Here is a 27,581-nt window from a genome sequence, read left to right as displayed (position 1 = left end):
AGCATGGAGGCTGCATGCTGGCTAGCCCCCCACACTGAGGCACCCTATGCCCCAGCCAGCCCCCATCCTGAAGCACATGGAATAGCAAGACAATGTGTCCCTCTGCAAAGCACACGAGCAGGGGCACTCACTAAAGCACATAGTAGTGGCACAAAGTAGTGGCAAGTACACGCCCCTGCTTGTGTGGATGTGGCCATTAAGTTTATATTGCATGGAGAGTGCTAGGCGGTTAAGACACTGGCCGAGAAAGAGGAAGCTATTCTTTCACATGACTTCAAACATAAAAGTAAAGACATTTTGGTTAAAAAAACTGGACACATCTTTCTTTACAGAGCTTGTTTTGTGGTCACAATCCTAATTTCAAGCAAGGCCCATTCTGAGTCACAGGGGACTGTGAAATTGTGAAGTCAAAATTCCAAAGTTACCAATGTTCACAGGTTTGGGATGTGAAAATAGTCCTTTAATCCAAGTGAATTATGTACAAAGTGAAATAACTAAAAATAAAACGGCAACAGTTTTAATGCAAGGGGGGAGGGGGCAGGATTTTTATACAAATCTAGTAATTACACAGATGGGAACTGTTCCAAGATGTCTGGCCCAAAAACATCCCTAGTTCTTGAGAAAAGCACCTTGTGATCTTGAATGACTGCAAATGACCGAGACTGCAAGTGCTCATTAGTCATTCTCTTAATCTCGTGTTGCTTGAAGTCTCTTAAATGCTATTAAAATATTCAAATTTATTTTAACCCTTTTGTGGGAATAACAATCTTAATTTTGACAAAGGAGTGTTTCTCCCTAAATACTGCTACTCTAATGCAAAATGTCACCAAAGGGGTGACTGGTTGCCTCTGAAGCATAGAGTGAAATTGTGATTGTAGATTTATCATTTCCATTTTTCTTCTGAGTATTGTCAAGAACCCTTTGACAACAGGTGAGGCTACCAGCATGACAGGCCTCTGAGACTGAAACCTTTCAAATGTTTGAAAGTCTCTTGGCTTGAAACTGTTCTTTACTGTCCACATAGTTGAAAAATCTGAGGTGAGACTCTTCAGGCTCCAAACTGCTGGGATTAACCATAAACACCGCGAGAATGGCAACTGCTGGGTCATTTTTATATTTACTTCCCAGCTTTTAAATCGGGCTTTCGAGAGATGTTCAGATAAGTGCAGCCAAAGGCGCTGTTTTCTTTGGCCAAGTGAAATGAAATTGAATGTTTGCTTACTAGAAATGTAGATGAAATGTAAATTGAGGGGGAAAAATACTATTCTCCTATCCTCTGTCCTCAATTAAATCCCACACAGATGATGAGCTCCCTTCAGAAGCATCAAACAGACATCACTAAAAACAAAATTTAGCTCCACATGCTTCAAAGTGCAGTTTCACCCTGGAAAGTGACTGTCAAAATGGCCTCATGGTTTCAGGTTTTGCATCTTTCATTGATCCCAGAATACTCTGTTTATTAGTTAAATGATTTTTCTCCTAATTAGTAGCCCTGCAAACTCCCTGTAGGAACTGAAAGACACAGTATTGTAGCTTGTTGGCATCTCAGCAAGGTACCTTCCTTACCAGAATAAGGGCAGAATTTACCCTGCATTTGAAAACTAATTAACACTTGTTCAAATGCACTACAGCCAAACCAAAATCCAGCTCATTCACTCTCATCTGCCTTGGCTCCATATTGCTAACAGGCAGAAAAGCTGGCACGGGGGACTTTGCTAAAGCTGGCATGGGGGACTATGGACAAACACAAAAAGCTGCTCTGGGCAGCAAGAACATGCAGGGCCATTTCCCAGAACTGAAGCCCACTTTCAACTGAAGTCAACAACTGCAGCATGAGAGAGAGGGGAGTGAGGCCCAGATGATCACCAGGGCTGGCAGCTGTGAGAACAAGGGCAGGAAGTCTAGCTCCAACTTCAAGACACACAGGTGTGACAGTTACACTGGGGTCTAGGTATATAAGGTGTAAAAGGAGCTTAAAAAGGGAGTACCTGCTTAAGTGAGGGTGGGACTGGAGCCAAGGTATATCTCTACCCTAGATAAGGCTAAATCTTAATGGTCAAACAATTCTAGCTCACCTGTAGTAGCTCAAAGGTAGCAAGAAGATCCCCTCCAGAGAGATTTCCACAATACAATGGGTGATAAGTCAGTTTAGGTGGCTCATACTGCTGGTCAGCAAGTCTTACCACTGGAGAAGCCACTGTAGAGCCAATGTATTCAGATTTACCCTAAATAAATAAGAATACATACTTCAGTCTTTTCCGATGTAGTCCAAATCTAACAGCAGCCTTCAAGACCCAGTGGAGCATGTGCAAGACCCAAATGTATGAGACTGGCTTTTAATATCCTAAGCACTGCATGAAGCACACAGTAAGATACAGTGGAAGGCAGCTACTGAAATGAAGAGGGGTGAATTCCTTAAACCTATCTGAAGCTTACCAAACCTTTGGGTTCACCATTCAGCAATTCCAACGCCTATACTCTAAGTCAGTGAGATGACACCAGGCTTGCATGGGCCAGGTAAATTTGGTCTCTGTCTACATGTTGAAACAACGGTGTAATTGCATACAAATAAAATAATGCTTCTAAATGGTTCCCACTCATTACCCTCTTTAGATCTGAATTGAACAGGAATGAGTTGAATCTTGGGTTTGCAAAGATGTAACTGAAGGCCAAGAATAAATCTAAGCCTCAGACTGCACCCCACTACAATATTAAGCTCCATTCCAAAAAGCCAGAAACTGATGTATCTGGCTAGGGAAGCCTATGAAATAACATGGCTCTGTTCCTTTCAGAGACAGTAACACTGTGACAGCTCATGTATTTTAACAGGAAGTATTTCATGTTTACCACTGCATCATCGTCATACAGCTCTACAACAACCACTGGAGGGAATTCAGCAATTTCCTTTCCATCACCATGAAGTACAATGTTATTGAACAGCAGCATCTGATTCCAGGTAGGAGATAATGTCTGAGAAATAATCTAATGAAAAACAGAAAATAATACAAAAAGCGGGATAACAGTGTTACGGTACAGTGTACAACATGATAGACCCCCAGAGATGCCTCAAAAGTTACCTCTTGTCCTAATATTGTATGAGCGCTTCCTATTTCTAGAGCATCTTCTACATAAGGGTCTCAAAACCTGATAATTTGAGACTGATCAATCATTTAGCCAGTTTCAAAGGAGGACTGGGCAAATTCCTAGAGGATAAGTTCATCAGTGGGTATTCAACGTGATAGTTAGGAGTGCAACCCATGGATTAGATTTCTTGGCTCTCTGAATACTGGAAGCTGGAGAGGGCGAGGTGCAGAGGATAGAGCCATCTAGACAGGTCTTGCATAAATACTTTCTTCCTTAGTATCCACTCTCGTCCACTGGAAAGGACAGGATGCTTGTGGTGTTACCCAGCATTGAATTTCTTATGATCCTGAAGCCATTTATATGGTGTAACAAAATAAGCCTTATAACGTCCCTGTAAAGGAGTTAGTAGTTTTTAATTAAATATTATCTACATTTTACAGAGGGAAATGGAACCATTTGATACTGGCTGTCAGTGATGAGGGATTCAATTAAATAGATCTCTGTTCCTATTTGGTATGGCAAGTCCAATATGGCTTTGAAAAATTAATCTATCATCTCATTTTCACGGCTGAAATTAGACATCTCTGTTCCTTGATTATGCACGAATGAGGCAGCCTTCAGAACTTACCTTTGTGGTCTGGCAGTGTGAAACAAATGTCACTTTGGCAAAGGGATCAGAAAGTCCAGTGCTGTCTGCAGCAATGAGCCCCCTGGCCTGATACATGTGAGCTCTCAGCTGGAAGAAGTGCTGTGCTGTGTCATTACAAGAAGAAATACGGTCATCAACTTTGTGAGAATAACACCATGTGTGCATAGAAAGAAGATGCAAAAAGAGGTCCAGCCTCTACCATCCACTTCGGCTAGCCCAAAGCCTTTTGCAACATCTGAGCTTAACAACACGCTAATGGGATGGGGACATGTTACTGTCATCATCCTACAAGTGGAAATTTGAGGCTTATTCTCTGACATTTTCACTTTCGGTGTCAAAATGAAGATTATCAAGAGTCTGTTAATTTTCAGTCTATGGTCATTTGACCGGACTGTCTCATGTATGATCAGGGGACAGCAGGGCAGGCACTATGAAGAGAGGCTACGGGACCTGAACCTGTTCAGCCTCCAAAAGAGAAGGCTGAGGGGGGATCTTGTGGCCTGTTATAAACTAGTCAGGGGGGACCAGCAGGCACTGGGGAAGTCCCTGTTTCCCCGAGCACTGCCAGGAGTGACCAGGAATAACGGTTACAAGCTGGCAGAGGGTAGGTTTAGGTTAGATATCAGGAGGCGCTACTTCACAGTTAGGGCGGCTAGGATCTGGAACCAGCTTCCAAGAGAAGTGGTGCTGGCTTCTACCCTGGGGGTCTTTAAGAGGAGGTTAGATGAACATCTTGCTGGGGCCGTTTGACCCCAGTACTCTTTCCTGCCATGGCAGGGGGTCGGACTAGATGATCTGCTCAGGTCCCTTCCAACCCTACAAACTATGAAACTATGAAACTATGTACACATTTATTTATTACATAGCACGGTACATATGCTTTACCAAGAAAGCTGATAAGCCTCTCCCTCTGGGACATTTAACACTAGATAGTATAAATACTATAATCTGTGCTGTGCAGACCAAATGTAGAATGAGTGGAAGATAGAGGGAGTAGCGTAATATAACAGGCCCCTTCCTGCTCCAACACCTATGACTCCATGAAGCAAGTGGAGCTTCCATGAGGCTCATCTTTGCAAATGGTGAGTGCTCAGCAGCGCTGAACTCAGCAGCCAGAATCAGCCTCCAAGGATCAAAACATTTAGCATATCTTAAATAGAAAATGCAATGATTTCAAGCAGACATCTTGAAGGTTCACAGCCCTGCTAAATCAGAATATTTTGTATCTAATGCTCCTTACAACTACTAAGCTTCTTGGCTTCTATACTGCAGAAGTACTCTCTTACTTTTGTAGCGCAGATAGGCAGGGTCAGGGGCACCATGGTGCCCTGTGCTAGCTGTGGAGGGCACTTCAGTCTCATATCCAACAGGCAAGTTCTCCATAATGGCGTGGGCATACTTGACAGAACCAAGCCAGAGGTAGGTATCAACTTTTGCATGTACGTTCCAACCTGGTGGGCGTTTTCCTGGTAGCTGAAGAAATTCACACAGCAGTGACAAGTGCCAGAAAGAGAAATTGTTCAATGTTATGAACAGCTTAGACAAGGCATGGTAGACAAGGAATAGGTCCTCGGTGAATATACTGACAAATGCAATGCCTGCTTCACAGGAAGAATGGCTGTGGAACATACTTGCCTCTAAGCAAGAAAATAACTGACTTAGCTGGAAAAGTCTGCTTTCAGTGGCAACCCCAGTGTAGCGTGAAACCTGGTTTATTCTACAAAACACATGCAAATTTGTCTCTCCTGGTTGCTCTCTTAAATTTCCCATTCTTTAGTCCATTTTTCAATGGATGTTACTTTCCTGTGCTGCTGCTCCTGGTCTTAATATTACTGTATTACTGCATAGGCAGGGCAGGAAAAATTCATATAAAATGGTACCGTTTTTTTACAAAAAATTCCACAATATTGACCTCCTTTCTTCTCTCCCATTCCTTCTCTGCTTAGTCTGCATTTTACACTGTTTATTATTAGGAAATTCTTGGCATAAAAGCAACTAGACTATAATTACATTGCACTATTTTTCCAAGTCTCTAACAACTGAAGACTGCTTATCTGGTTTGGTTTGGTTTGTTTTTTGCCCCCTCCCTCCCACCCCCCCCCACACACATAGTGTACCTTTGGTATTTTAAAGAGAACAGAAACATCCCACCATTGGGATTTTCTGTCAAGTTTCCCAATTACAATTTGTTTTCAGATAACAGAACTGACCATACTGTGCCTATGAGGCTTAATCTAATTGACCAAAACAATTCTTATGCCAGATCCTCTCACTGAGCCTCATTTTGTGTTCAAAAGGACCGCTTCTAAAATGGGCTTTATCTAATTAAAATAAAATCAAACATTTGAATAGAAAGAGAAGTCATCTCCCATATGTAAGGTTTGAAAAAAATTAACAAGTTGCTTTAAAAAGAATGGTAAAAATAAATGCACTGAAAGGTTTTAAAAGGTAGTTAGAGGTGTGCATAGCAAACTACTTTGACAATTAGAAGAGGCTAGACACCCTATCTGCTCTCTAGATAAGCTTGTGTGAATAGTTTCAACTATTACAGAATAAGCTACTAACTGTCTGTTGTTTCAGTAAGTTCAGGCTTTTCAATCAAGCTATTGACAAGGGGCAGTGATTCAACTCTATGATATTTCATTGTGTGCTGTTACTGTACATACTGTTTCTGTATATAGCATCCACTCAGCCCATCTTGTCTGACACATACAGGCTGTAGTGCTTTATAAGTATTTCTGTATATGTGTGCATACACACATACATACATACATACATATATATACACACACACATACATGTATCACATATGCACACATACTTTAAATTGGAGCTATAAACAATTTTACATTCTATCTGAAACTGTGCTTCCTTGTTGTCTGAGCATAACTGTTAGCAACGTGTTGGCAATTCTCCATGGAGTTTTCAAAGTTTGCATTGCAATGCATTTGTTAGAGAATAAACATTTAGTGAGGCTGTACATATTGCATCTGTATATGCGTGTATATGGACTTATGACAGACACTGCAGCAACAAAAGGAATAAATCACTTAGTAGGATGGTGGACATGTATAAGAGAAGACGATAAACAGGTAAAGATAAAATATACAGTATTTCAACTACACATATAGTTGAAATATGAATACGCATAACATTGAAACAGAATATGTATATATATGTATATATATACTTATATGTGTGTGTATATATGTGTGTGTGTGTGTGTGTGTGTGTGTATCAGTGTCTTCCAGCTTCTTCGAGTTAATTCCTTATTTAAAGTCAACATCCTTACATTGATTTAAAATAAGTATAAACATGTATTGGTAATAACAATGGTAAACTTAGAAAATCTCTTTGTGTGCAGATTCCAAATCTTTGACAGAAAATGCTTGACTTTGAAGGGGCAGAGCATGCACATAGTAGAGAAGCAATATTTTGGGGCTTTACTTCATAATCAGATTTTCAGTGCTTTATTATGGGCGCTGACAGACGTGTAGGCCCCCGCTCTAACTCGCGGCACTTTACATGAAGTGCCATGACTTAGAGAGTCCCCCACAAAACTAAAGACAGGGGAAGGGGGATTGAGCCTGCCTACAGGAGCCCAAGGAGCCTGCCTGCAGCTGAGGAGTCCCCTCTCTCCCCCAGCCCTGCTCCCCACCCCTGCTCTGGGGCTGTCACTAGAAAGGGAGGTGGAAGGGATGAGCGATAGCGAGCTGGGGAAGGTCAGGGAGGCTGCAAGGTGAGGGGGCTCCAATCCACCCCTGCCCCCCTCCAGCTCAGGCTGGGCAAACCCCAGCCTGCAGCTTGCTCTCCCTCTCTTCCTGCTGACAGCCCCAGGGACAGGGCTGCACTGCATCAGCCCAGCCCCAATCCTGCCACAAATTAACGTTAGGGAACAAAAGTTTGCTAAGATGCTGTAAAGTGCAATGCTTTCATCTGATCCCTCATCTGATCGGGGTAATTTGTCATATGATCAGCCACGTTAAAAGCACTCTGCATCCACGCATGTGTCACAGCACGGCTATAGAGCACTTTCAGAGGCTGATCATGCAAGAAACATAACGTCTGCCTGCACCCTCAGTCTCCTGACTGCCTTGTGAGACTCCCTGGAGGTCTCAGTTCACTGGATGAGAAACACTGCTTTTGCTAATGCAGACAAACCCAAAACCATGTTGAAGCTCAGATGGCTAGAACCTAAAATGAAATTCCTGGAATGAGACCTGGATAAGGACAATTTCCAAAGAGTTACCTGCTAAAAACATTTTAGTAAAGGATCCTGATGTCCCAGACTTACTTTCAGGAAATGGGTTTTAATCTTCCCACAGTTTTTGCCTCTCTGCTCAGCCACAGGAGAATAGAGTACATCTTTTGCTGAGATCCTAGCATAGGCAACTCTCTTGTTGTTGCTGAGCATCCAGATGAACACATCGGGCACAGTATGCTGAGGCTATTAAAGTGACAAAGACCAGAATTTCAGTGGTTTGAACATTAAGCTAATGAGTGATCCTCTTTTTACACACAACCATTATTAATTTGTGTTAAACATCAACTCATAACAGCTGATTTTCTTCAACTATTTGACAAGGCAAAAATCAGCATCTCCTGAGAACAGCTAGACATGGATCATAAATTAAAGAAATAATTAGTTTGTGCCTCAAAATTCAAATCTGTCTCTGAACAAAGCTGGAGGTAAAGAGCTTTGTACAGGGATTTAAGGAGCTCATGCTGTTCAGATTATCAAAGAAAAGATTAGTAGATGACTTGATCATGACTTATAAGGACCCACAGAGGGGGAAAAGGCTATAATAGCAGATGTTTAATTTTTCACATAAAAAATAATATAAAGATACAGCAGTGAGAAGCTGAAGCCAGAAAAATTCAAACTAGGAATAGAGTGAACTTTTTAAACACAATTTTTAACCACTAGAGAATCTTGACAAAGGATGTGGGATTGAGGTCTTTAAACCAATACGGAATTTATTGCTAAAAGAGATGGTCTTGTGCCACCAGAAATTAGTGGACATGGTGTAGAAATGACCAGGTGAAAATCTAGGGCCTGTATTATATACAGATGACGCTAGCCAGTCACATTATCTTCTGACCATTAAATCTGTGGGCTTAGTCCTCACTCCCCATTAGACCACAGGATAAATAAGAAAGAGGAGACATTGATCTATTTTTCATAAGGCCAAGGTTGAATAAGAACTAGCAGCAGCTTGGAAGAGAAGTAACAGCATTGGCTACTGTTGTAACTGAATTCCTTCATTACCATCTTCAGTGTGAGGGTGCAAGATTCAGAATAGGTCATAATTAAAGATCCACTGGGTGACCCACCTCTTCCACCCCTCATCCGTAGTGAAAATTAAGGCTTCATAGAGCACAGCTATATGGCAGACAGAGGGCTGCAAACTGCCCAAGTGATGCCCTAGATCCTGCTCTTCCATCATGGACCTTTCATTAAGGCCCCTTCTTTGCTCTAGATCAGGGGTTGGCAAAATACAGCCTGGGGACCACCAGGCACTTTCGTCTGGCCCACGGTGGCCCCCAATGAATTGAACCCCACCCAGCCCTTCCACACAAGCGTGGGAGTGAGGTGCCTACATTCGCTCCCAACATACACTATTATGCTTTGCTCCCACTCTCATAAGCACAAAGGCCCGGCCTAGGCAGCACTGGGCTTGCTACTGCAGGCTTCCCTGGCATCTCGTTCCCTCCAGGCAGCAGGCAGGGAAGTTGGGGGTGGGGGGCGTTGCACGCGGGTGGCAACGGTGCAGAGCTTGGGTGGGCAGGGTGTGGGTGTGAAGGTGGGTGGGGAGTATGGGGACCCCTCCCACCTTCCCCCCATGGTGCACAGCCTGGCAGAGAGTGGAGGCAGCAACAGCAGCAGGGGTGATGCTGGTGCCTGGCTCCAGCCAACACTGCACATCACAGTCAGGAGCTTCCAGTAGCAAAGGTCAGGTGTTAGGGGTGGGACTTCCGGTCCCAAGATGGCAGCCAGTGGGGCAGGGTAAACTTCAAGGGGCGGGGCTACTCACTAAACCTTGTTAAGCAGCTCTCTGCCCAAAATAATTGCCTGCCCCTGCTTCATCATTACTTTTTTCTGAATCTCACCATGGAACCTAGCATGCAAGTGCACATCTGGTGCATCCAGCTTCACCTGATCACTCTGCTCTGGCCACAGGGACATTTCCAATATTGCAAGCAGTGAGTGAGGTGATGGAGAGCAGTGGGCATCCTCAGGTAGCTGGCACTGAGCTCAGGATTTTACTGAGACATTGGGACCTGTATAAAGTTCTCTGTTGGTAGTGAATTACCTCATCAACCAGGAATAGAATTTTCTCTATAAAGGTCTGGGTCTCACGCATCATTTCATCCACGGATATTTTCTTTTTCTGCTGTTGAATAATTCCTTGAGCATCATTTGACAATGCTTCCTGAAACAAGAATAGATGGCACGTAAATATTTCATAGATGCTATTGTATTCATGAAAAGCACGTCAAACTATACAACTAGACACGCAAAGGAAAATGTGTACTTAGATTCACGATGAAAAATGTGGAAGTGCTTTACCCTGAAGTGGGAAAAGCTAATGAAATGTTTTTCTTGTCAAAACAGAAGAAATTTACTGAACAGGATCTATAGAAACCTAGCATTTTCTCCAAGCATGTGTATTTATATCATGGAAATTTGTGTTTTCTTTGCCTAGAGCAATGGAGCAGAACCCTGGTAGTTGGATACATGCAGTGCAATATTACAGGCATTAAATACAACTAATAAATGCATTTAATGTTCAACTCTAAGATTTAGCTGAAAACACTGAGATATATAAAGAACACTGCACATTTACTGCACAGTTACTACATTGGATGGCTCCAATATCGACCTGCTAATGAAGGCCTATGTTAGCTGTACTGGAGATTGTCCAACATTCCTCATCCTTCAGGGGCCGGCTCTGCAGGACCGTACACTGAAAGAAGACAGTCAAACAGAACTGATGGTCCAGTAGTTAGAGTGTTAATATGAGATTCAGATTAGCCCTGGGTTCCACTCCTGCCTTTACCACAGACTTCCTGTGTGGCCTTGTGGCAAGTACCTTAGCCCTGGACCCTACACAATATTTACATGCTTAACTCACACCAATTTCAACAGAAATTTGATGCCACAATACCTTTGAGGTTCTGGACCTTAGTCTATCAGTTTCAGTTTCCCATCTTTAATAAGGGGATAATGCCATTGTCATATCCCACAGGTGTGAACAGAATATATTACAGATTGTGAGGCACTCAGATACTATGATAACAAGGGCCATATTGGTACCTTGATTACAGGGTATACATATGAGAGAGAGAGGCAAAACACATGCAATATTTAATTCTTTTTGTATATTCTGAGCAAGATTCTTGTCTATCTAGAGGCCCTTTTATCTAATTCAGGCAGTATAAAGGAGGCTTAAAGGGCATGGTGTGAAAATCAAATAGAATTTGAAAAATCTACACAGATGTGGAAAATAAAGCACAATATAAAGGGCCTGATTCTTCTATCATTCAAACCTATGTCCACCAGAACAATTAAGCAGGATATGAGTGTTTACACTAATCAACGTTAGGAATGACTCAGTCTAACTCAATGATCTGGGGCTATTGTAATGCCAAGTGCTGGTAAGAAGAACCTAACTCAGGGGTTGTAAACTGGGGGTACACTGGGGGTACACATACCCCCAAGAGTACTTAGAAAGAATGCAGGGGGTACACCCAGGTGGGCGGGCAGGCGGGTATGGAGTGCACCCTGGGGTGTGGCAGCAGCGGCATCTCCCCTGGCACCATCCCATACTTTGCACGAGAGCAAGAGGAGTGCGCTGGGCACCACTGGCCCTACACAGCACACTGCAGCACCTTACTGTCCCCTATCTCAACTTGCTCCCAGAAGCAGGGCACCAGGGACGAGAGCAGCGGTGCCTCTCTGTGGACTGCACATGCACCGCCTGGCCAGCCGGGGGGGGGGGGGAAAACTCGCATGCAGTGGCTGTCACTGCCACCACCCAATGCTGCCACCACTGCACACCACACCGCTGTCCCATGGCTGGCTGCACGTGCAGCTCTGTGGGCTGCTGACACATCTCACACCTCACGCACCGCCTGTCAGCAGTGCCACATGTGTGATTTGCCACAAGAAAGTGGCACAGGGCCCGGCAGTGGCAGCATGGGATGGTGGCAGCCACTATGTGCAAGTCTTTGCCCCCTCCCCACTCCCGGCTGACTGGCCAGGTGGTGCATGTGTGGCCCACAGAGGGGCCCTCACCTATCTGGCCCCGGTCCTGGGATCGGGCACAGAGACACACTCACTCCCCTTCTCGATCTGCCCCACCCAGCCCCTTCCCTCTCCCCTGACCCTTTCCCCCACATACACTTACCTGCTGGATTTGTGTGTGTGTCTGCATCTCCGTGTGTCTGTATCTGTGCCTGCATGTGTGTGCCTGTGCCTTTGTGTGTGTGTGTTTCTTCCCTGCCTGCCCAGCTGCAGCAGGCACATGGCATTGTGCAGGTCTTGTGGCAGCGGGGTGCAAAGTCCAGCCTGCAGCAACAGCCGCCTCCACCCCATGCACAGATCTGGGGGGCATGTGTCCCTCAGACCTCCACCGGGATGTATGCAGTTGCAGGAAGTCCTCCCCTCTTCCCCCCCCACCCCCGCCTCCCAGATGAACCGCTCTCATGGCTCTGTCCTGTGCTCCGCCCCAGCTGTGCAGTGCTTGCCCCTTCCCCTGCCCCTCCCCCCACCCCAGCCCCACTCCCTCCCTCATCATGGGGGCCTCAATCTGCCCTCCCCCACTTAAAACCAAGAAAAAAATCTAAAGGGGTATACTTGTTAAAAAAGGTTGAAAACCCTTGACCTAACTCACTAATAATTTCTTATTGAATAGTGCATATTGAACATGAAACTTTCCAAAATACTTCAAAGAACCGTAACACACTTTGCTTAATATAGCAGGCCTTAAAAAATCTCTGTTTGATACAGTTTTTGTGTTCATTCTGAAGCTCTGCTACAGTGAGAAGCCAGATCTGAATTGCTACATATGCAACGATTACACTTTACATTAAGCCATCATTTAAATGTGTGACTGTTTAAATAGAGAACCTTTCATACCAGCTCTTGCTTGCACAGCGTGAGTCTCTTTTTGTCCAAAGCCGTCTGGTTCATCCCTTTGGGCTTCTTTTCAGCATTAGCAATGAAAGCTCTATGTCCAGGACACAGCAAAACACAGAAGCATTTTTTGAGATAGTCAGATTTCTCTATTACAATGGCAGATAAAATAGGCCGCAAGTGAATTATTCTCTAGAACACAGTGTATGAAGCTGAAGATGGTGATGCTGGAACTGTCATTATAACAGAAATATTGGGGCACCTATCACAGGAGTGTGGCATGCATGTCACAGGAAATGATTCTTCCACGCTACTCAACCTCAGTGAGACTACACTTAGAAAATTATAGCCAGTTTGGACCCATTTTAAGAAAGATGTGGACAGTTTGGAAAGAATCCAGAGAAAGACAAGAAAAACTAATACACATCTAGAAAATAATATGGAAATATGACTGTTAAAGAAAGGTACAGTCTGTACCTTAATGGGTAGATTACCAAATCAATTCATGGCTGGGCTTCATATGTCTCTTAGTCCTGCATTACACAGTACCTAATGAGAGGGGTTTTACCTTGGCAAACACTTTGAATTCAGTTTTATTTTGCCTGCTTCTATAATGCACCTATCATGCAGTTTTTTGCATCTCAATTACTCCCATGGACATTTTATTCTGAGAGCCCAGAAAGCCTGATAAGTGATAGGTGAAAACAAGGCCCAAGTACATTAAAACGTATTTTCCTTGTATAAAAGTGTTGGCTTGTAAAAATCCTCTTGTATACCAGTTTAAGGCCATTTAGTTTTTTTCATTTGTACCATCAATTTCCCAGCCAATAGAAGAAATGTGCTGCCAGTATATAACATTCATTTTGGGCTTCTCTAGTAAATTAGATTACCTGCTTTGATTGATAAAGTCACTGAGAGCAGTCTGCATTTTCTCTTCTGATGCAGTCTCCGAAACTTTGATCAAATCTTTTACTTGCTCTAATCCTTCTTCCTGAAAACAAGATGTGAAAAAGTGTGATGTAAGAGAGTGATTATTCAGTTTGTCAGTATAATTATTTACAATATGGTTATTCAGGATATAGCTAGTGACAGAGAGGGAGGTGAACTTGGAACCCAAAATGTAATGGCTTTGAAATGCCTGTCTGTTATTTGACTAAAATAAAAAATTAAACCTGGCTGCATCCACATGAGCATGGACGTTTGTTTCCCTGGGGACAAGAAGCAGTGATACACCTTGTCCTGCTGCTGCTTGTCCCTGGGGAACACCAATGCTACAAGTGTTCTGGCGCACAGCAGTTTACCCCAGGTGGGGTAAAGGACACTGAGGCCAGCAACTGTGCTGGCCCCAATACCCTCACCTGGAGTCCTGGAGACTTTGGGGAGCTGCAGATGTAGCTGGGAGCCTGGTTGGTGGTTGGAGCATGGCTCTGGCAGGCCAGGTTTTGGTTTTGGGTGGCACACACTGCCACCCCACTTTTTTCTGCATGGTTTTTTTTTACCTTGGGATCTCCTGGAGTAAAAAAACCCCACAAACCCATGCTGCAAGGTAAAAGTGTGCAGAACACCTGAATGTGCAGTGCATGGCACCACAGACAGGTCTGCTGCACCACATACCGCATGGCTGAGCTCGCCTGGACGCAACCCTCCAGTGCTAAGATTAGTCATGTAAAACCATGCTTAGAGTCTACCAACTAATGTCAACAGGCCTTGCATTGAGCCATCAGATGCCTAAATGAATGACTTGATTCTAGAGGTGACCGCCGTGGGAATGGCAGGTGCTCAGGTTCCCTCAAAATCGGGCTGCTTCTTCAGGGCCATCCAGGCTTGAAGTTGTGGGTCACATCAGTACAACTCAATTTCAATGAAGTTACTTCTGATTTACATCAGTTGATATGAAACAAAAATCGGGCCCTATGTAACTAAATCTGGGTGCCCCAAAATGAAGACACTCAACATTAGAAGCCACTTATAAGAATTTGCCCCCTAATTCTAAAAGACCTGTTCTAACTAGGCTAAACAACCACCATGCAGGGCCCGTCAATGCACAACAGTGACTGCACATGCCCTATTGAAAGAATCAGCTCTGTTATGACAATGAGAAAACTTAAGGAGTCTCTTCAGTTGCAAACAGGCACAGTCTTCTGGGGAGAAGGCCCGAGAAAGATGAAAATGTTGGTAGTCCAGTAAAAGTTGAGAGAGGTAATTCACCTTGTTAGTCTGAAGTTAGGCAAAAGCTGGGTCAGATTTGTACCTTACAGACTAACTAAATCAGAGGTGTACAGCATTGATGAGCCTTTTGATGACCCCATGCTCACTTCATCAGATGCTGTGAAAGGACATGCACAGAGTATATCAAATAAATTAAAAACATTGTCCCGCTATAAAAGGGCTTTGGACAGAAAGCAAAAATAAGGCCGTTCTCCATAGTTACTCCTGAACTCTGGAACTCCCTCCCTCTTGAGGGCTACCAGAGTCTGATCCTGGACATCTTGCATAAGCTCTGGAAGACCTTCCTCTTTCTGCAAGCATTGAGGAAACAAAGCTTGGCTGAGACCATATAATGAGTCTGTTTTATGTATAATATTCTAGTTTCCCTTTTAAGTTGCTTTTTTCATAGAGTCATAGAAAATTAGGGTTGATAGGGACATCAGGAAGTCATCTATTCCAACCCCCTTCTCAAATAAGGACCATCCCCAGTTAGATCATCCCAGCCAAAGCTTTGTGTAGCCTGGTCTTAAAAACCACCAAGGATGGAGTTTCCACCACCTCTCTGGGTAACCTGTTCCAGTATTTTACCACCCTCCTTCCGAATATCTAACCTCAATTTCCCTGGCTGCAACTTGAGACCTGCTTCTTGTTCTGTCATCTGCCACCACTGAGAACAGCCTAGTTTCATCATCTTTAGAACTGCTCTTCAGGTAGTTGAAGGCTGCTATTTAATCCCCTCAGTCTTCAATAGTCTAGACTAAATAAACCCAGTTCCCTCAGCCTGTCCTCGGAAGTCATGTGCCCCAGCCCCCGAACCATTTTTGTTGCCCTCTGCTGGATTCTCTCCAACTTGTCCACATCCTTTCTGTAACGGGGGGCCCAAAACTGAACACAGTACTGCAGGTGTGGCCTTACCAGTGCAGAATAGAACAGAATAATTATTTTCCTTACTGTGCTAGCAACACTCCTACCAATGCAGCCCAGTATACCATTAGCCTTCTTGGCAACAAGGGCACACTGTTGGCTCATATTTTGCTTATTTTCCACCGTAACCCCCAGGTCCTTTTCTACAGAGCTGCTGCCCAGCCAGTCAGCCCCCGGCCTGTACTGGTGCATGGGATTTTTAGGATTAGGTTAAGGCAGGACTTTGCACTTGTCTTTGTTGAACCTCAATGAGATTTCTTTTGGCCCAATCCTCCACTTTGTCTAGATCTCTCTGACTCCTAGCCCTACTCTCCAGCATATCTACTACTCCCCCCAGTTTGGTGTCATCTGCAGACTTGCTGAGGGTGCACTCTATGTCATCTTCCAGGTTGTTGCTGAAGATATTGAACACAACCAGCCCCAGGACCAACCCCTGGGGCACTCCACTTGATAATGGCTGCCAACTAGACATCTAGACATTGATTACTACCCTCTGTGCCTGATGGCCCAGCCAGTTTTCTATCCACCTTACAGTCCATTTAGCCAGCCCATACTTCCTTAGCTTGCCTGCAATAATATCATAATCCTTGCTAAAATCAAGGTATACTACATCCACTCATTTCTCTGCATCCATAGAGCCAGTCATCTCATCATAGAAGGCAATCAGGTTGATCAGGCATGACTTGCCCTTGGCAGATCGATGCTGACTGTTCTGAATCATCATCTTCTCCTCCGAGTGCTTAGACATGGATTCCTTGAGAATCTGCTCCATAATTTTTCCAAGGACTGAGATGAGGCTGACGGGTCTGTAGTTTCCTGGATCCTCCTTTTTCCCTTTCTTAAATATGGGCACTATGTTTGCCCTTTTCCATTTATCCAGGACCTCTCCCAATTGCCATGAGTTTTCAAAGATGATGGCCAGTGGCACTGCAATCACATCAGCCAACTCCCTCAGCACCCTGGGGTGCATCCCATTGCGCCCCAAGGACTTGTGTATGTCCATTTTTTCTAGTCTCTAACCTGTTCCTTCATCACTGTTGGCGGCTCACCTCCTCCCCAAACTGTGCTGCCAGGTGCAGTAGTCTGGGAGCCGACCTTGCTTGTGAAGACAGGTGAAAAAGGCACTGAGCACTTCAGCCTTTTCTGCATCCTCTGGCACTAGGTTGCCTCCTCCATTCAGTAAGGGACCCTCACTTTCCCTGCTCTTCCTCTTGTTACTGACATATGTGTAGAAACCCTGCTCTCTTACTGTAAGCAACCCTGAGCCTTTGTTGGGAAAGGTGGTATATAAATCACATTAAAAATAAATAAATATGCTGTGGGTATAGTTTTTTTCCTTCCCATGCAGCACAGTTCCCAAAATAGATCTCCTCTCTGCTGCTGTGGATTCAAAATAGCAGCAGCAGGAAGAGTATTTTCTCCCATCATTTACCTAGAAATAAAGAAGGAATCTCAGAGTCTTCATGCATCATTCATCAAATGTGGCTGTATCACTCTCTGCATGAAGGACAATGGCATTGCTGACACTGCTGTTACTTAGGGTTGCTATTTAAACAACACCACCAAGACCCATCAATAAGCTATTGTACAGATCATCCTCAAATCCAGGGATTGCCAAGAATTTACATAACCCTTTTAATCTCCAGTGGTAAATTATATCTGGAACTAGCAACCTGGGAGGAATACTTCAAAATACGCCACTCCAGTCAATCAGTGACCCATGGGGAAACACTGTGATGCCTGGCACTTTGAGCTAGAACATCATTCCCAAAGGTCATATAGCAAGAGGACTGAGGAGAACCCAAAACTCATCCCTGAAAAGCAGGAAGATTTAAGTTGCTGCACAAACTTCCTACCGGCATGGACATTGCCATGGTAGTTCAGGAATATGATATGCTTTCGTTCACCCTCACATTCTTCTGGAAATTGTCTCCAACTCTGCATTGCAACAGGCTTACCAGTTGATTTGCCATTTTCTCTAGCATATTGGAAGTGTACAGTCGGAAGGTCTGGTCTCCCCAGCAACTCTTGACTGAAATACAAGGCTTCTTCTCATCATAGGGCAAGTAGTGATAGTTCCTGTGAAAATGCATGAAGCTGTATGAGCAGACTGTCCAAGCAAGCAAACAACATGGAGCAAGTTCACGGAGTGTGTAAAAAGTGATACAGCTTGTATATATGAGAGAGAGAGAGAGAGAGAGAGGGTGGGAATGTGCATGCACATAAGGGAGCTGGAGTATAAGTTAATATACATCTCTGTCTTTCAACCAGTGGAGCAGTTGTTAAAAAAATGTGCAACCTGAAGGCTGATGAGGTCTTTTCCAGCCCTACTTCTCTATGATAAGCAGTATCATCTCTATGACACTGGTAGCAAACTGCAGCCTCTAAGACTTGGAAGAGTCTTAGAGTCTTAGGTGGAAGAGAAGAAAGGGCAGAAGAAATCATTTCCTAGCCTCCAAATACGACATAGTATCAGAACTGATTGACTTAGTCCTTCTGAACTGTGATAAGGAAAGGGAGCAAAGCCAGTAAAACTAGACACTCGGCGCACCACTCAAATGCCTGTTGGTTGCTACTTCCTACAACAAGAGATGCAAACCATACTACGTAATACTGAGGGGAGAGTAATTTTTGGTCTACTCTTATGGGAATACCAATGGACTCTGTGTAATGTCCACACAGAACAAACACACACCAGTCTCTTTACCAGCTTGCTCCTGTCAAAATTAGTTTCCCTGAAGTGGTATCTGTAGAAACTGAGTCCCTGGCAGAAGCAGGAATGGAGGGAGTATGTGAGTATAATACCAGGACTGGAAATGGCTCAAAAATAAAATGTAGATGTAATTTTTTCTGTTCTCAGGTTTTATCCTTAGTTCAAACCCAGAGCTCACTGCTTTGTACTGCATTTAATTTGTGCCTTCAGTTAAATCATTTCCCTGAAAATGGAAAACCAGCAGGAGACCAGTTTGGCTGGAGGCTCCATAAAATGTAGCATATGTCTGCCAGGGAGTCTGATGCTTAGATTTAAAATGTTGTAGATACCATGTTGACAAGATATCTCTGAAGGCAGCCATCAGAACAGCTCTCTCATTCCTATAGCATTGAATTTGTTCCCTTTCAAAAGAGATTCTCCCCCAACCACCCTGCCATTACAAATCACTACGGTCAGCCCCACAGGATTCAGCATGCATCAGATGCCACTCTATAGACCTATTCAATGCCCTTTGCTAATGTCAGAGGAGAGGAGAAAAACAGTGAAAATGAGATTAGACGGTGTCCCTGTGGAAGCCACTCCACTCGCACAGGTGTGGACCTGGTGCTCTGCATTTGAAGGGGGATTCCAGGGAACTGGCCATTTTCTCCAGTACCTTGTCTCTGTGGACTGTCAAGCTTTTCCCAAAAGAAATTCTTCATTATCATAAAATTTAAGGTCTGATGGCCACAATTTCCAAAAGCAGCCACTAACTTTAGTGACCTTCATCTTTTGGGGTATCCAACTCAAAGGACCTGAGTTAAAACCAGGGTGGTCAGCCTCTTCCTGAAATCCATGCCCCTTTAAAGTGTTTCAAGTCACTCAGAAATTAAGGCAACTAAAAACTCTAGGCGCTTTTGAAAGGCTTGGCTGTAACCCATAGGGTTCCAGAGAAAATACAGTAAATAGGTTTTTATAGAAGTTACTCTAAAATTATAGATTTAAGAGAAAGAAATCTTCTTTGTGGTTCTATGTAACCATCCTATGGAATATCATAACGTGATACAATTCTCCAGGACTGCAGTAACGTACAGCTACTGTGAATTCAATCCTAGTCAGTTCTATAGGAGTTTCAATTTTAAGTAGTATGGCCACATAAACCTTGGGACATCCATACAGTTGATGGGTTTTTACGTTCTTTCTGCTCCATGAAGAAAAGGCAAGTCCATCCCAAACTCATCCCTGAGTGGAAGTATATGTCAGAACTCTCCTAATTGTGAGTCACAGAACTTTTTGGTTCTTTTATGGGTGAGTTGTTGCTTTTAAAATCGTCTTCTCTTAAAAGACTGAGACTTCCTATTATTAATCCCTCCATGAGGTGCTGAACACAGCCATTCCCTTCTGTGGTTAGTTTGCTCTTGTTATGCATTATATGCATTATATTAAATATGAAACATCATAGGCAGTTCATATGGCAAGTCCCACTTTTCTAATTCTACTTTTAAACAGATAACATTTTGAAACACCAAAGTGTTTCTACTGTTGAAACAATTTATTTTAAAGCTAATTTATAGATATAATACTTATCTGATTTATCAAATAGAGTTTATCTGTCAGTTGATCAAATATTGATTAACATTAGGAATAACGTTTCAGCTACCGTGATCAATTAAATGCTAACATAAGGAGTCACAAGTGTCCCTACCCTGTCTATATGAAGACAGACAGCACAAGTCAAGAAAAATAAGAGGCAAAACATTTTATAGCTGCACAAATTAAAGGAAAATGGATCCGTAGTGAAAGGAAGAAAGAAATGAGCCAAAAAATGGAGCTGCAGCTTTGAAAAAAAAGAGGTTTATTCCTTTTTCTGCAGCTCTTAAAACATAAATTCCTGTCAAGGGGAAATCTAATAATCCCTCGGTCTGCCTCACAAGATAGTAACTCAGCATGGGCACAATCTATAGCATTATGATGAGAGGAAACCACTTGACAGACACTGATATTTATGTCTTTATTTGCCGCAGAAATGACAGTTCATCAATGCAATCTTCACTTCCCTTAGTTTCACTGTTTATTTCTAGCTGTGTTCTTTACCATAAGGCAGGACTCCACCCAAGCACCTCTGCACCCCATACAGGTGCAGGATCCAAACTAACATCCAATCTAGCTGGTCCCTACTTCTATAAACCGCCCTGGCACTGCCCTGGTGCTTGGCGGTGAGAGGTACTGTCACATTCTGACATAGGTGACTGGAAGGGGGTACACGGGGGTGCACCTGCCCCCCCCAATGGGGCTGGTGCCCCCCTGGTGGCTGATACCGACACTGTCAGCAGAGTTGGTGCCCCCCCACCCTGACAGGGCCACCACCATCAGCAGCTTCTGCAGGTGCCCTCCCAGATTCAGTAGGCACCAGTCACTCGTGCCTCCTGAGCTTCCTGCACTACAAACCTTCCTGTGCTCAGCACCTTTGAATACAGCGGTAGTCCTAGTAACCAAAGCAGCAAAGGAGGGGGTTTGCTTCCATTGTTTCCATTCTGAAGTGGAATTAAATCCTTAACCTCTTTTTTTCCTCAGGGACAATCCCTCCTGTCCTTAAATTCATCTGCAGCAACTTTTCTGTATTTGTTTGCTATATCAACTCCCTGGTTTTTCTCCATGGCTTATCAGTCTTCCATTTTCCCCATTTGTTTCCTTGTATGTGTTGCTTAATGGTGGAAACCTAGGGCTCTTGTACATGTGACGGGGGTTTAGTCCTTCAGGGTTGCATTCTATGCCCCATAAATTGAAACGGTGAGTTTTTAATTGAAACAGTGGGTTTTATGTTTCTGTCACTGTATACGTAGCTGCAGGTGCATGATCCTTTATTTTTTTCAGTGGAGCCTGCCCGCCTCTCCCATGGCTGCAGGGTGAGTTAATGGCAGGCTGAGCTGCAGGGGACCCTAGTCCTTCCCTCCATAGTGGTGGCATCCTCCAGAGCTGGCTGGGCAGGCTAGAGGGCTGGGTGCTGCCCCAGCTTGGAGGTGCCCAATCCAATTCTTCTCTAAGCTCACCTGGGCTTCTAGCACCTCGTGCACCATCCCTGTCACCTTCTCCAGCTATCAGCACACCCAGCTGCCCTCCTGCCACCTCCCTGCACTGCCTCAGAGGCAAGCCAGCCCATTCCCAGGCAGCCCCAGGTGTCCTGGTGGGTGCTGGTGCCTGCTGAAGGCAGAAGCAGCAAGGGGCCTGATCATTTTTTTCAGTGGAGCCTGCCTGCCTCTCCTGTGGCTAGGGGCGAGCTGACAGATTAATGGCTGCTACGTTCCAAGTTGCAACATTGCAAACTCAACTACCTCAGGATGTGGTTTAGTTTATGATGCTGCAAACTCATTTAAAAGCCCCAAAACTTATGTACATGTAAAGTGTGAGGCCATTAAGCCACACAAAGGGAAATTTTCATCATGCGTACATGGTAACATTGTCACGTGTACAAGTGCTCCTACTTCCTAGAGTTCTGGAAAGTGCTTTTGGAAACAAATCTGTTTTCTCTGCAAAAAAAAAGAACTAAATTCTGATATCTTTGCTATACATTTCACATATTGTCTTACATATTTCAACAGAGTTCTCCCCTATCATCAGTGGTATTGATGCAAAAAAAGGCTTTACCTTACTTTTTCTGACTCCATAGGCCCCATCTACACCTTTACGCTTAAGGTATGATTAACCAGTTAATCATGCCTCAAGTGGTAACCCAGCCATGTATTCAATTTTATCATAAAAGTATGATAAAAAAGGGAAATAAGCTACAAGGCTGTACCACAATATATGTAATAACTTTGTAGTTGCTTCCTATTGTGCCATTAACTGAACGCATGGCCAGGGGCCCCTGTGGCTGGGAGCCCCATCAGCTGATCATAGCTCACATGTTGGGGGGAATCCAGGGCGGCAAGCCTAGGTCAACTGATGGGGCTTCCAGCTGTGGGAGCACATAGTGTGACCCCATGGCTGGAAGGCCCAGCAGCCGACCTGGGTTCCCAGCCAGGGGAACTTGCTTCTTGCTGATGGAGGGATCAGGCTCCCCCTGCACTGGCAATACGTCATGATAGGATCTACTGAGTGATCCCACACCTGCTACCATGTGCGTGTGGCAGGGCAGGATGAGCGATTGTATAGATTACACATAAGCTCTAAAAATGCATGCTTAGAGAGGCCACATAATGCACAAAGACAACCATGGCCAGCTGTCATTACAGGTCAACATTTTTGGATGGTGGATATCAGCACACATCCATTGACTTCAGTGGAACTTGGCCTATTTTTGCTAAGGATGTGGCAAGTTATATGTCATTATGTTCAATGATCAGCTACTCCTTTAAAGCATAAGCTCTCTCCAGAGAGCTGGGGTTTATATTAATGAAACACAAATCTACGTCACAGTGGTACAGGGCAAAACCCAGGGATCTGCAAGTTATACATATGAAATTTAAATGATCTACCTGTTTCCTTCTGTAATAAGAGGCTTCTCAGGGTGGGTTGTGGATATCAATGGCATTGCAATATCAGGGGAAGCTTCACTCCACCCTTCATGCAGCAGAGGAGCACTTTCTTCCTCTTCTCCTTCATGACCCTTTTTTTTACTCCCCGCTCCTAGCGATCCTCCATCAGTGACATTCCCAAAGTTACCTAGGAGACAAAACAAGGGTACAAAGTCAGAGGACAGCTGGTGAAATGAAGTTATACAGGTGCTAAAACTGTATGTAAGTGTCCCTGCACTTCAAAATGGCAGCAGGGGTGCTTGAACTAAAGCATATTTAACAACAAGAAGGATCTGTTCTTTGCCTTTGTCCAGCAGTCCTATGGTGGCATGAAATGACCCAGCCAAGGTCAAGGCAGGCAAGAGCCAGGATCTAGCCTCTGTCACAGCCACTTCTCCCTGCTGCTTGGCCACAGTCTATGTGGTGCTCGGTGGCACTGAGCACCACCAAAACCTCCTGCCACCAAATGCTGCCAAAGCCCTCTTGCTTCAACCAGATCCGATGGCTCCAATGGTCAAAGACCATAGGTTGCTAGCCCCATCTTAATCTATTAAAAGAAAAAGAACTGATATAGCAACGTCTCTGTGTGTTCAGTTCCTATTCCTTTCTTCCTGGTTTTATGTAAAAGCTGCCCTCCTTGCAGGCTCCTCCTTGCTCTTCCTCCTTGCTTCCAGTTCCCTTTACTGGCTCAAGGGGTTTTTCTTGTGATAAAGAATTTGAAGCACCAAGTAACCTGCCAGTTCTCTACTGATCAACAGCATGGGGTACAGTCTACTACCAAAGTCCACAGACTGCAGGTCAAGAACCCATGCACAATGGTTTATAAGTCAATACATACTATGAACTCAGTAGTCCTTTTACAGTGCTTTTACTCATGTCAGTCTATCAAATTCAGCAAAGTGTCAAGAGTGTTAAGGGAACTCAGGCCCACTGTGCTCTCAGTAGGCTTCTACATTGTTTAAGAGACCAGAAACACTAGACTCTGGTGAAGTCAAGTATTGCAGAGCATGTGCCCAACACAGTGTAGAGATGTTGGATTTCTTGAATCAGCCTGCCTACCTCTAGTGAAAAGTTTATGACATTTTAAAAATGTGGTTTTTTTTAAATGACAGGAACAAAAAATTGCTGGAGCAAAGGTGAAAAGGCCAGAGCCTGAATACAAAATACTGACCAGCAATTCCATCTGGATCTCTCAGCTCCCTCCTTCTCCTCAGCTAAGAGTTGTAGCAGTGTGGCAGCAAGTATCGGCCACATAATCTATTCAGGATCTATGCCAGCAGTTTCTATTAGCTACTTTATCTGGTGGCATTAAGATGCCAACTAGGGCTAGCTACATATTGCCATTCTGGAAGGAAAGATGAACTTTAGTGACTAGTCCACAGAGAGAATAAGGGACATTCGCTAGAGCTAAATGAATTAAGAAGCCAACTGATAGCAGATGGTATTTTTGGAATGGAAAGTACAGAGTTATAGGCCAAGCTCGTAGTATGTGCATGGGGAAGAAAGAGATGTGGGGAGGGAGATAAGGCAGGCAAGATTTATGCAGTGATTTTATTTCCTGGTTTTATCATGTGGATCCTCTTTACAAGAGCTCATCTCAGAAGTAAAAGTTAGTTCTCATTCAAGCAGATATAGTATTCTGGCTTAAGAAGGGGTCTTTAGAAATAGGAATATTGTGAAGACCAAATTTCATTTGTGGCACTCAGTTTTTCTGCTAACAGTGCAATCAGTGATACATATAGAAGTTTACATGGTGTAGTGGTTACCAGTATTAACAAGGGAGAGGTGTGAGTTAGACTGACTAGAACAAATTTTTATTAGAAATGGGCTTAAGACACAAAAGGGGATCCTGAATCTCATATCATTACAGTGAATAGATTTGGATTTAATTTCAGCCTATTATATAAATAAAGGTCATTTGCCAGATTTGGATCCAATTTCCTATAGTAGGCAAAACTGGTAGCTGTTCAGATCCAGGGTTCAGAGCCAGACTCATCTTGACAGTTCATTCTTAACATGAGCCAGCTTTTGGTTTTTATCATTCAAGTATACAAATGCACTTCTTGATAATCCTGGCTCATTCTCCGTACCAAGTCTAAGTATAGGTCAATATTACACATTGCTTTTTTTGTCTATGAGGTCCCTCCCTGCTCATTCTTCAGAATACAGACATACCCACACAACTGATCACATGGAAGGGTAACATGGGGATGATCTAGTATAGCCCTGCCATTCTGGACATGTTCCTGAGCACACAGTTTGTTAAGAGGAGCTAATTCCTCTCTAGCTCCTCTAGGCTCAGCAGCGCTGTGCTGGCTAGCACTATGGAAGAAAGAGACTTGGGGGTCATCATTGACGACAAAATGAACATGATAAGCCGTCAATGCGATGCTGTGGCTAGTAAAGCGAGCAAAATGCTGGCTTGCATTCATGGATGCTTTTCAAGCAAATCCTGGGACATCATTCTCCCATTGTACTTGGCCTTGGTGAGGCCGCAGCTGGAGTACTGCATCCAGTTTTGGGCCCCACAATTAAAAAAGGATGTGGAGAAGCTTGAGAGAGTCCAGAGAAGAGCCACGCACATGATCAGAGGTCAGAAAAACAGACCTTACAATGACAAGCTGAGAGCTATGGGGCTGTTTAGCCTGGAAAAGCGCAGGGTCAGGGGTGATCTAATGGCCACCTATAAGTTTATCAGGGGTGACCACCAGTATCTGGGGGAACGTTTGTTCACCAGAGCGTCCCAAGGGATGATGAGGTTGAATAGTCATAAACTACTGCAAGACCATTTCAGGCAGGACATAAAGAAGAATTTCTTTCCTGTCCGAGCCCCCAGGGTCTGGAACAGCCTGCCATCAGAGGTTGAACAACTTCAAGAGAACATTGGATGCTTATCTTGCTGGGATCCTATGACCCCAGCTGACTTCCTGCCCTTTGGGCAGGGGGCTGGACTCGATGATCTTCTGAGGTCCCTTCCAGCCCTGATGTCTATTAAATCTATGAAATCTATGAAAAGCAGTGACCACCTGCCGAAGCCGGCAGCAGCTTCGGTGGGGGCCAGTCTCGGGGGGGGCACATGCCCCAGCAAGCCTCCCCTATGCATCGCCTATGTCTCAGAACCACTCTAATTAAAGCACCACACACCCCACTGCCTCAGAGCATGTTTAAAAGTGCCCTAGGAGTCCTGAGGAACTGCAGTAGCTTCAGTTAAGTGATCTGCACCCTGAGTAAATATTCCTTCCAAAGTATTCCTCTCATGGAGATGCAAAGTGCTGAGACAATAAGACAGTGCATGGGTACTAAGTAGAAGGATCTGAGTATACAGGAACCAACTATAAAGGGAAGCGGCAAAGTCTCAGGATCCCTAGGTTGTCTAAAAGAAGGAATATCCAGAAATAATATAACTGTCAATACCATTACGTTCAGAAATGAATTGAAATTTCAAAGTCCTTCTCCGAAGTCAGTCCCTGAGCTCTGTGAAATGCATCTGTCAGTTATATAGTCATTATAATATGGAAAAGAGTGTTCCATACTTACCAACAGAAACCTCAAAGCTTATTGGTTTATCTCCAACCTTCCTGTCAATCATTGTAGCTTCAAAAAATGCCCCAAAGAGAAAAAATTCCTCAAGTTGCTCTCCATGGATCTATAGGGGAAGTGAGAAATAACATTTGTTCTACCTCTTAATATTATTTTAGTGCACAGGAATATCTGCTGATGGTTTCAGATTGTTCATTTATTGAAGGGCAGTTTTTCAAATCATCTTTCTAGAGCAATTCACAGACACTGTAATATGACAGCACCCATCAAATATCTCTCCCCTAAAATAAGTCATATTAAACTGAAGGTGGTAATACAATTTCTAACCCATACTATATTAAACTGTAGCATTCTAATGCATGCCTGTGCTCCCTTTGAAGGCTCCCCTGAGTGACTTCCATCTATTGCCCATGTATTAATGTATTTCAGTCAATAGGAACCTGATCCTAGGAGAGGCTGAGCACACTCCAGGCCCCAGGGAAGTCAATAGGATTTGAAGGCCCTCAGTATCTTTCCATTGTTGGTACAGAATTGGCATTTATGATATATGTGGCTATCAAAGAACTGAAACATTTGTGACGTGTGGAACTCTATATTTACGTAACTCAGAGTAGGCAGCCAAGCTATAGTATAAGGCTGATTTTGCCAAACAGAAGCCCATGTTTGATGCTGACATATACAGCAAAGCTGCAGTGGCAAATGCATGAAGTATTAAATGGATTGTTGTTAAAATGTTTAGATAAATTGTGAGAGACTGTAGTGTAAAAGAAAGACAGTAAGGAAGTATCCTGCTGCTAAAGGTATGCATCCTCAATTCAGTGACAACTTTCA

The 27,581-nt window shown here is 43.9% G+C and overlaps 1 protein-coding gene across 1 annotated transcript in view; it reads right to left on the bottom strand.

Moving 5' to 3' along the window:
- The window catches only part of FER1L6 (fer-1 like family member 6), a 98,172-nt gene that overhangs the window by 39,874 nt on the left and 30,717 nt on the right, over positions 1-27,581 (bottom strand). The window contains exons 13-23 of the mRNA XM_090037715.1: positions 26,748-26,856; positions 23,172-23,358; positions 17,963-18,083; positions 13,763-13,863; positions 12,876-12,966; positions 10,048-10,167; positions 8,028-8,180; positions 5,020-5,206; positions 3,713-3,837; positions 2,848-2,982; positions 2,076-2,225 (exon numbers count right to left, since the gene is read on the bottom strand). Of these exons, the coding sequence (XP_089893841.1) occupies positions 2,076-2,225; positions 2,848-2,982; positions 3,713-3,837; positions 5,020-5,206; positions 8,028-8,180; positions 10,048-10,167; positions 12,876-12,966; positions 13,763-13,863; positions 17,963-18,083; positions 23,172-23,358; positions 26,748-26,856 (1,479 nt within the window). The remainder of the gene's footprint in view (positions 1-2,075; positions 2,226-2,847; positions 2,983-3,712; positions 3,838-5,019; positions 5,207-8,027; positions 8,181-10,047; positions 10,168-12,875; positions 12,967-13,762; positions 13,864-17,962; positions 18,084-23,171; positions 23,359-26,747; positions 26,857-27,581) is intronic.

The sequence above is a fragment of the Crocodylus siamensis genome, chromosome 3 (assembly GCF_052110815.1).
Source record: "Crocodylus siamensis isolate JL-2025a chromosome 3, ASM5211081v1, whole genome shotgun sequence".
In the NCBI taxonomy this organism is placed as follows: domain Eukaryota; kingdom Metazoa; phylum Chordata; order Crocodylia; family Crocodylidae; genus Crocodylus; species Crocodylus siamensis.
This window is presented reverse-complemented; position numbering and strand designations above follow the sequence as displayed.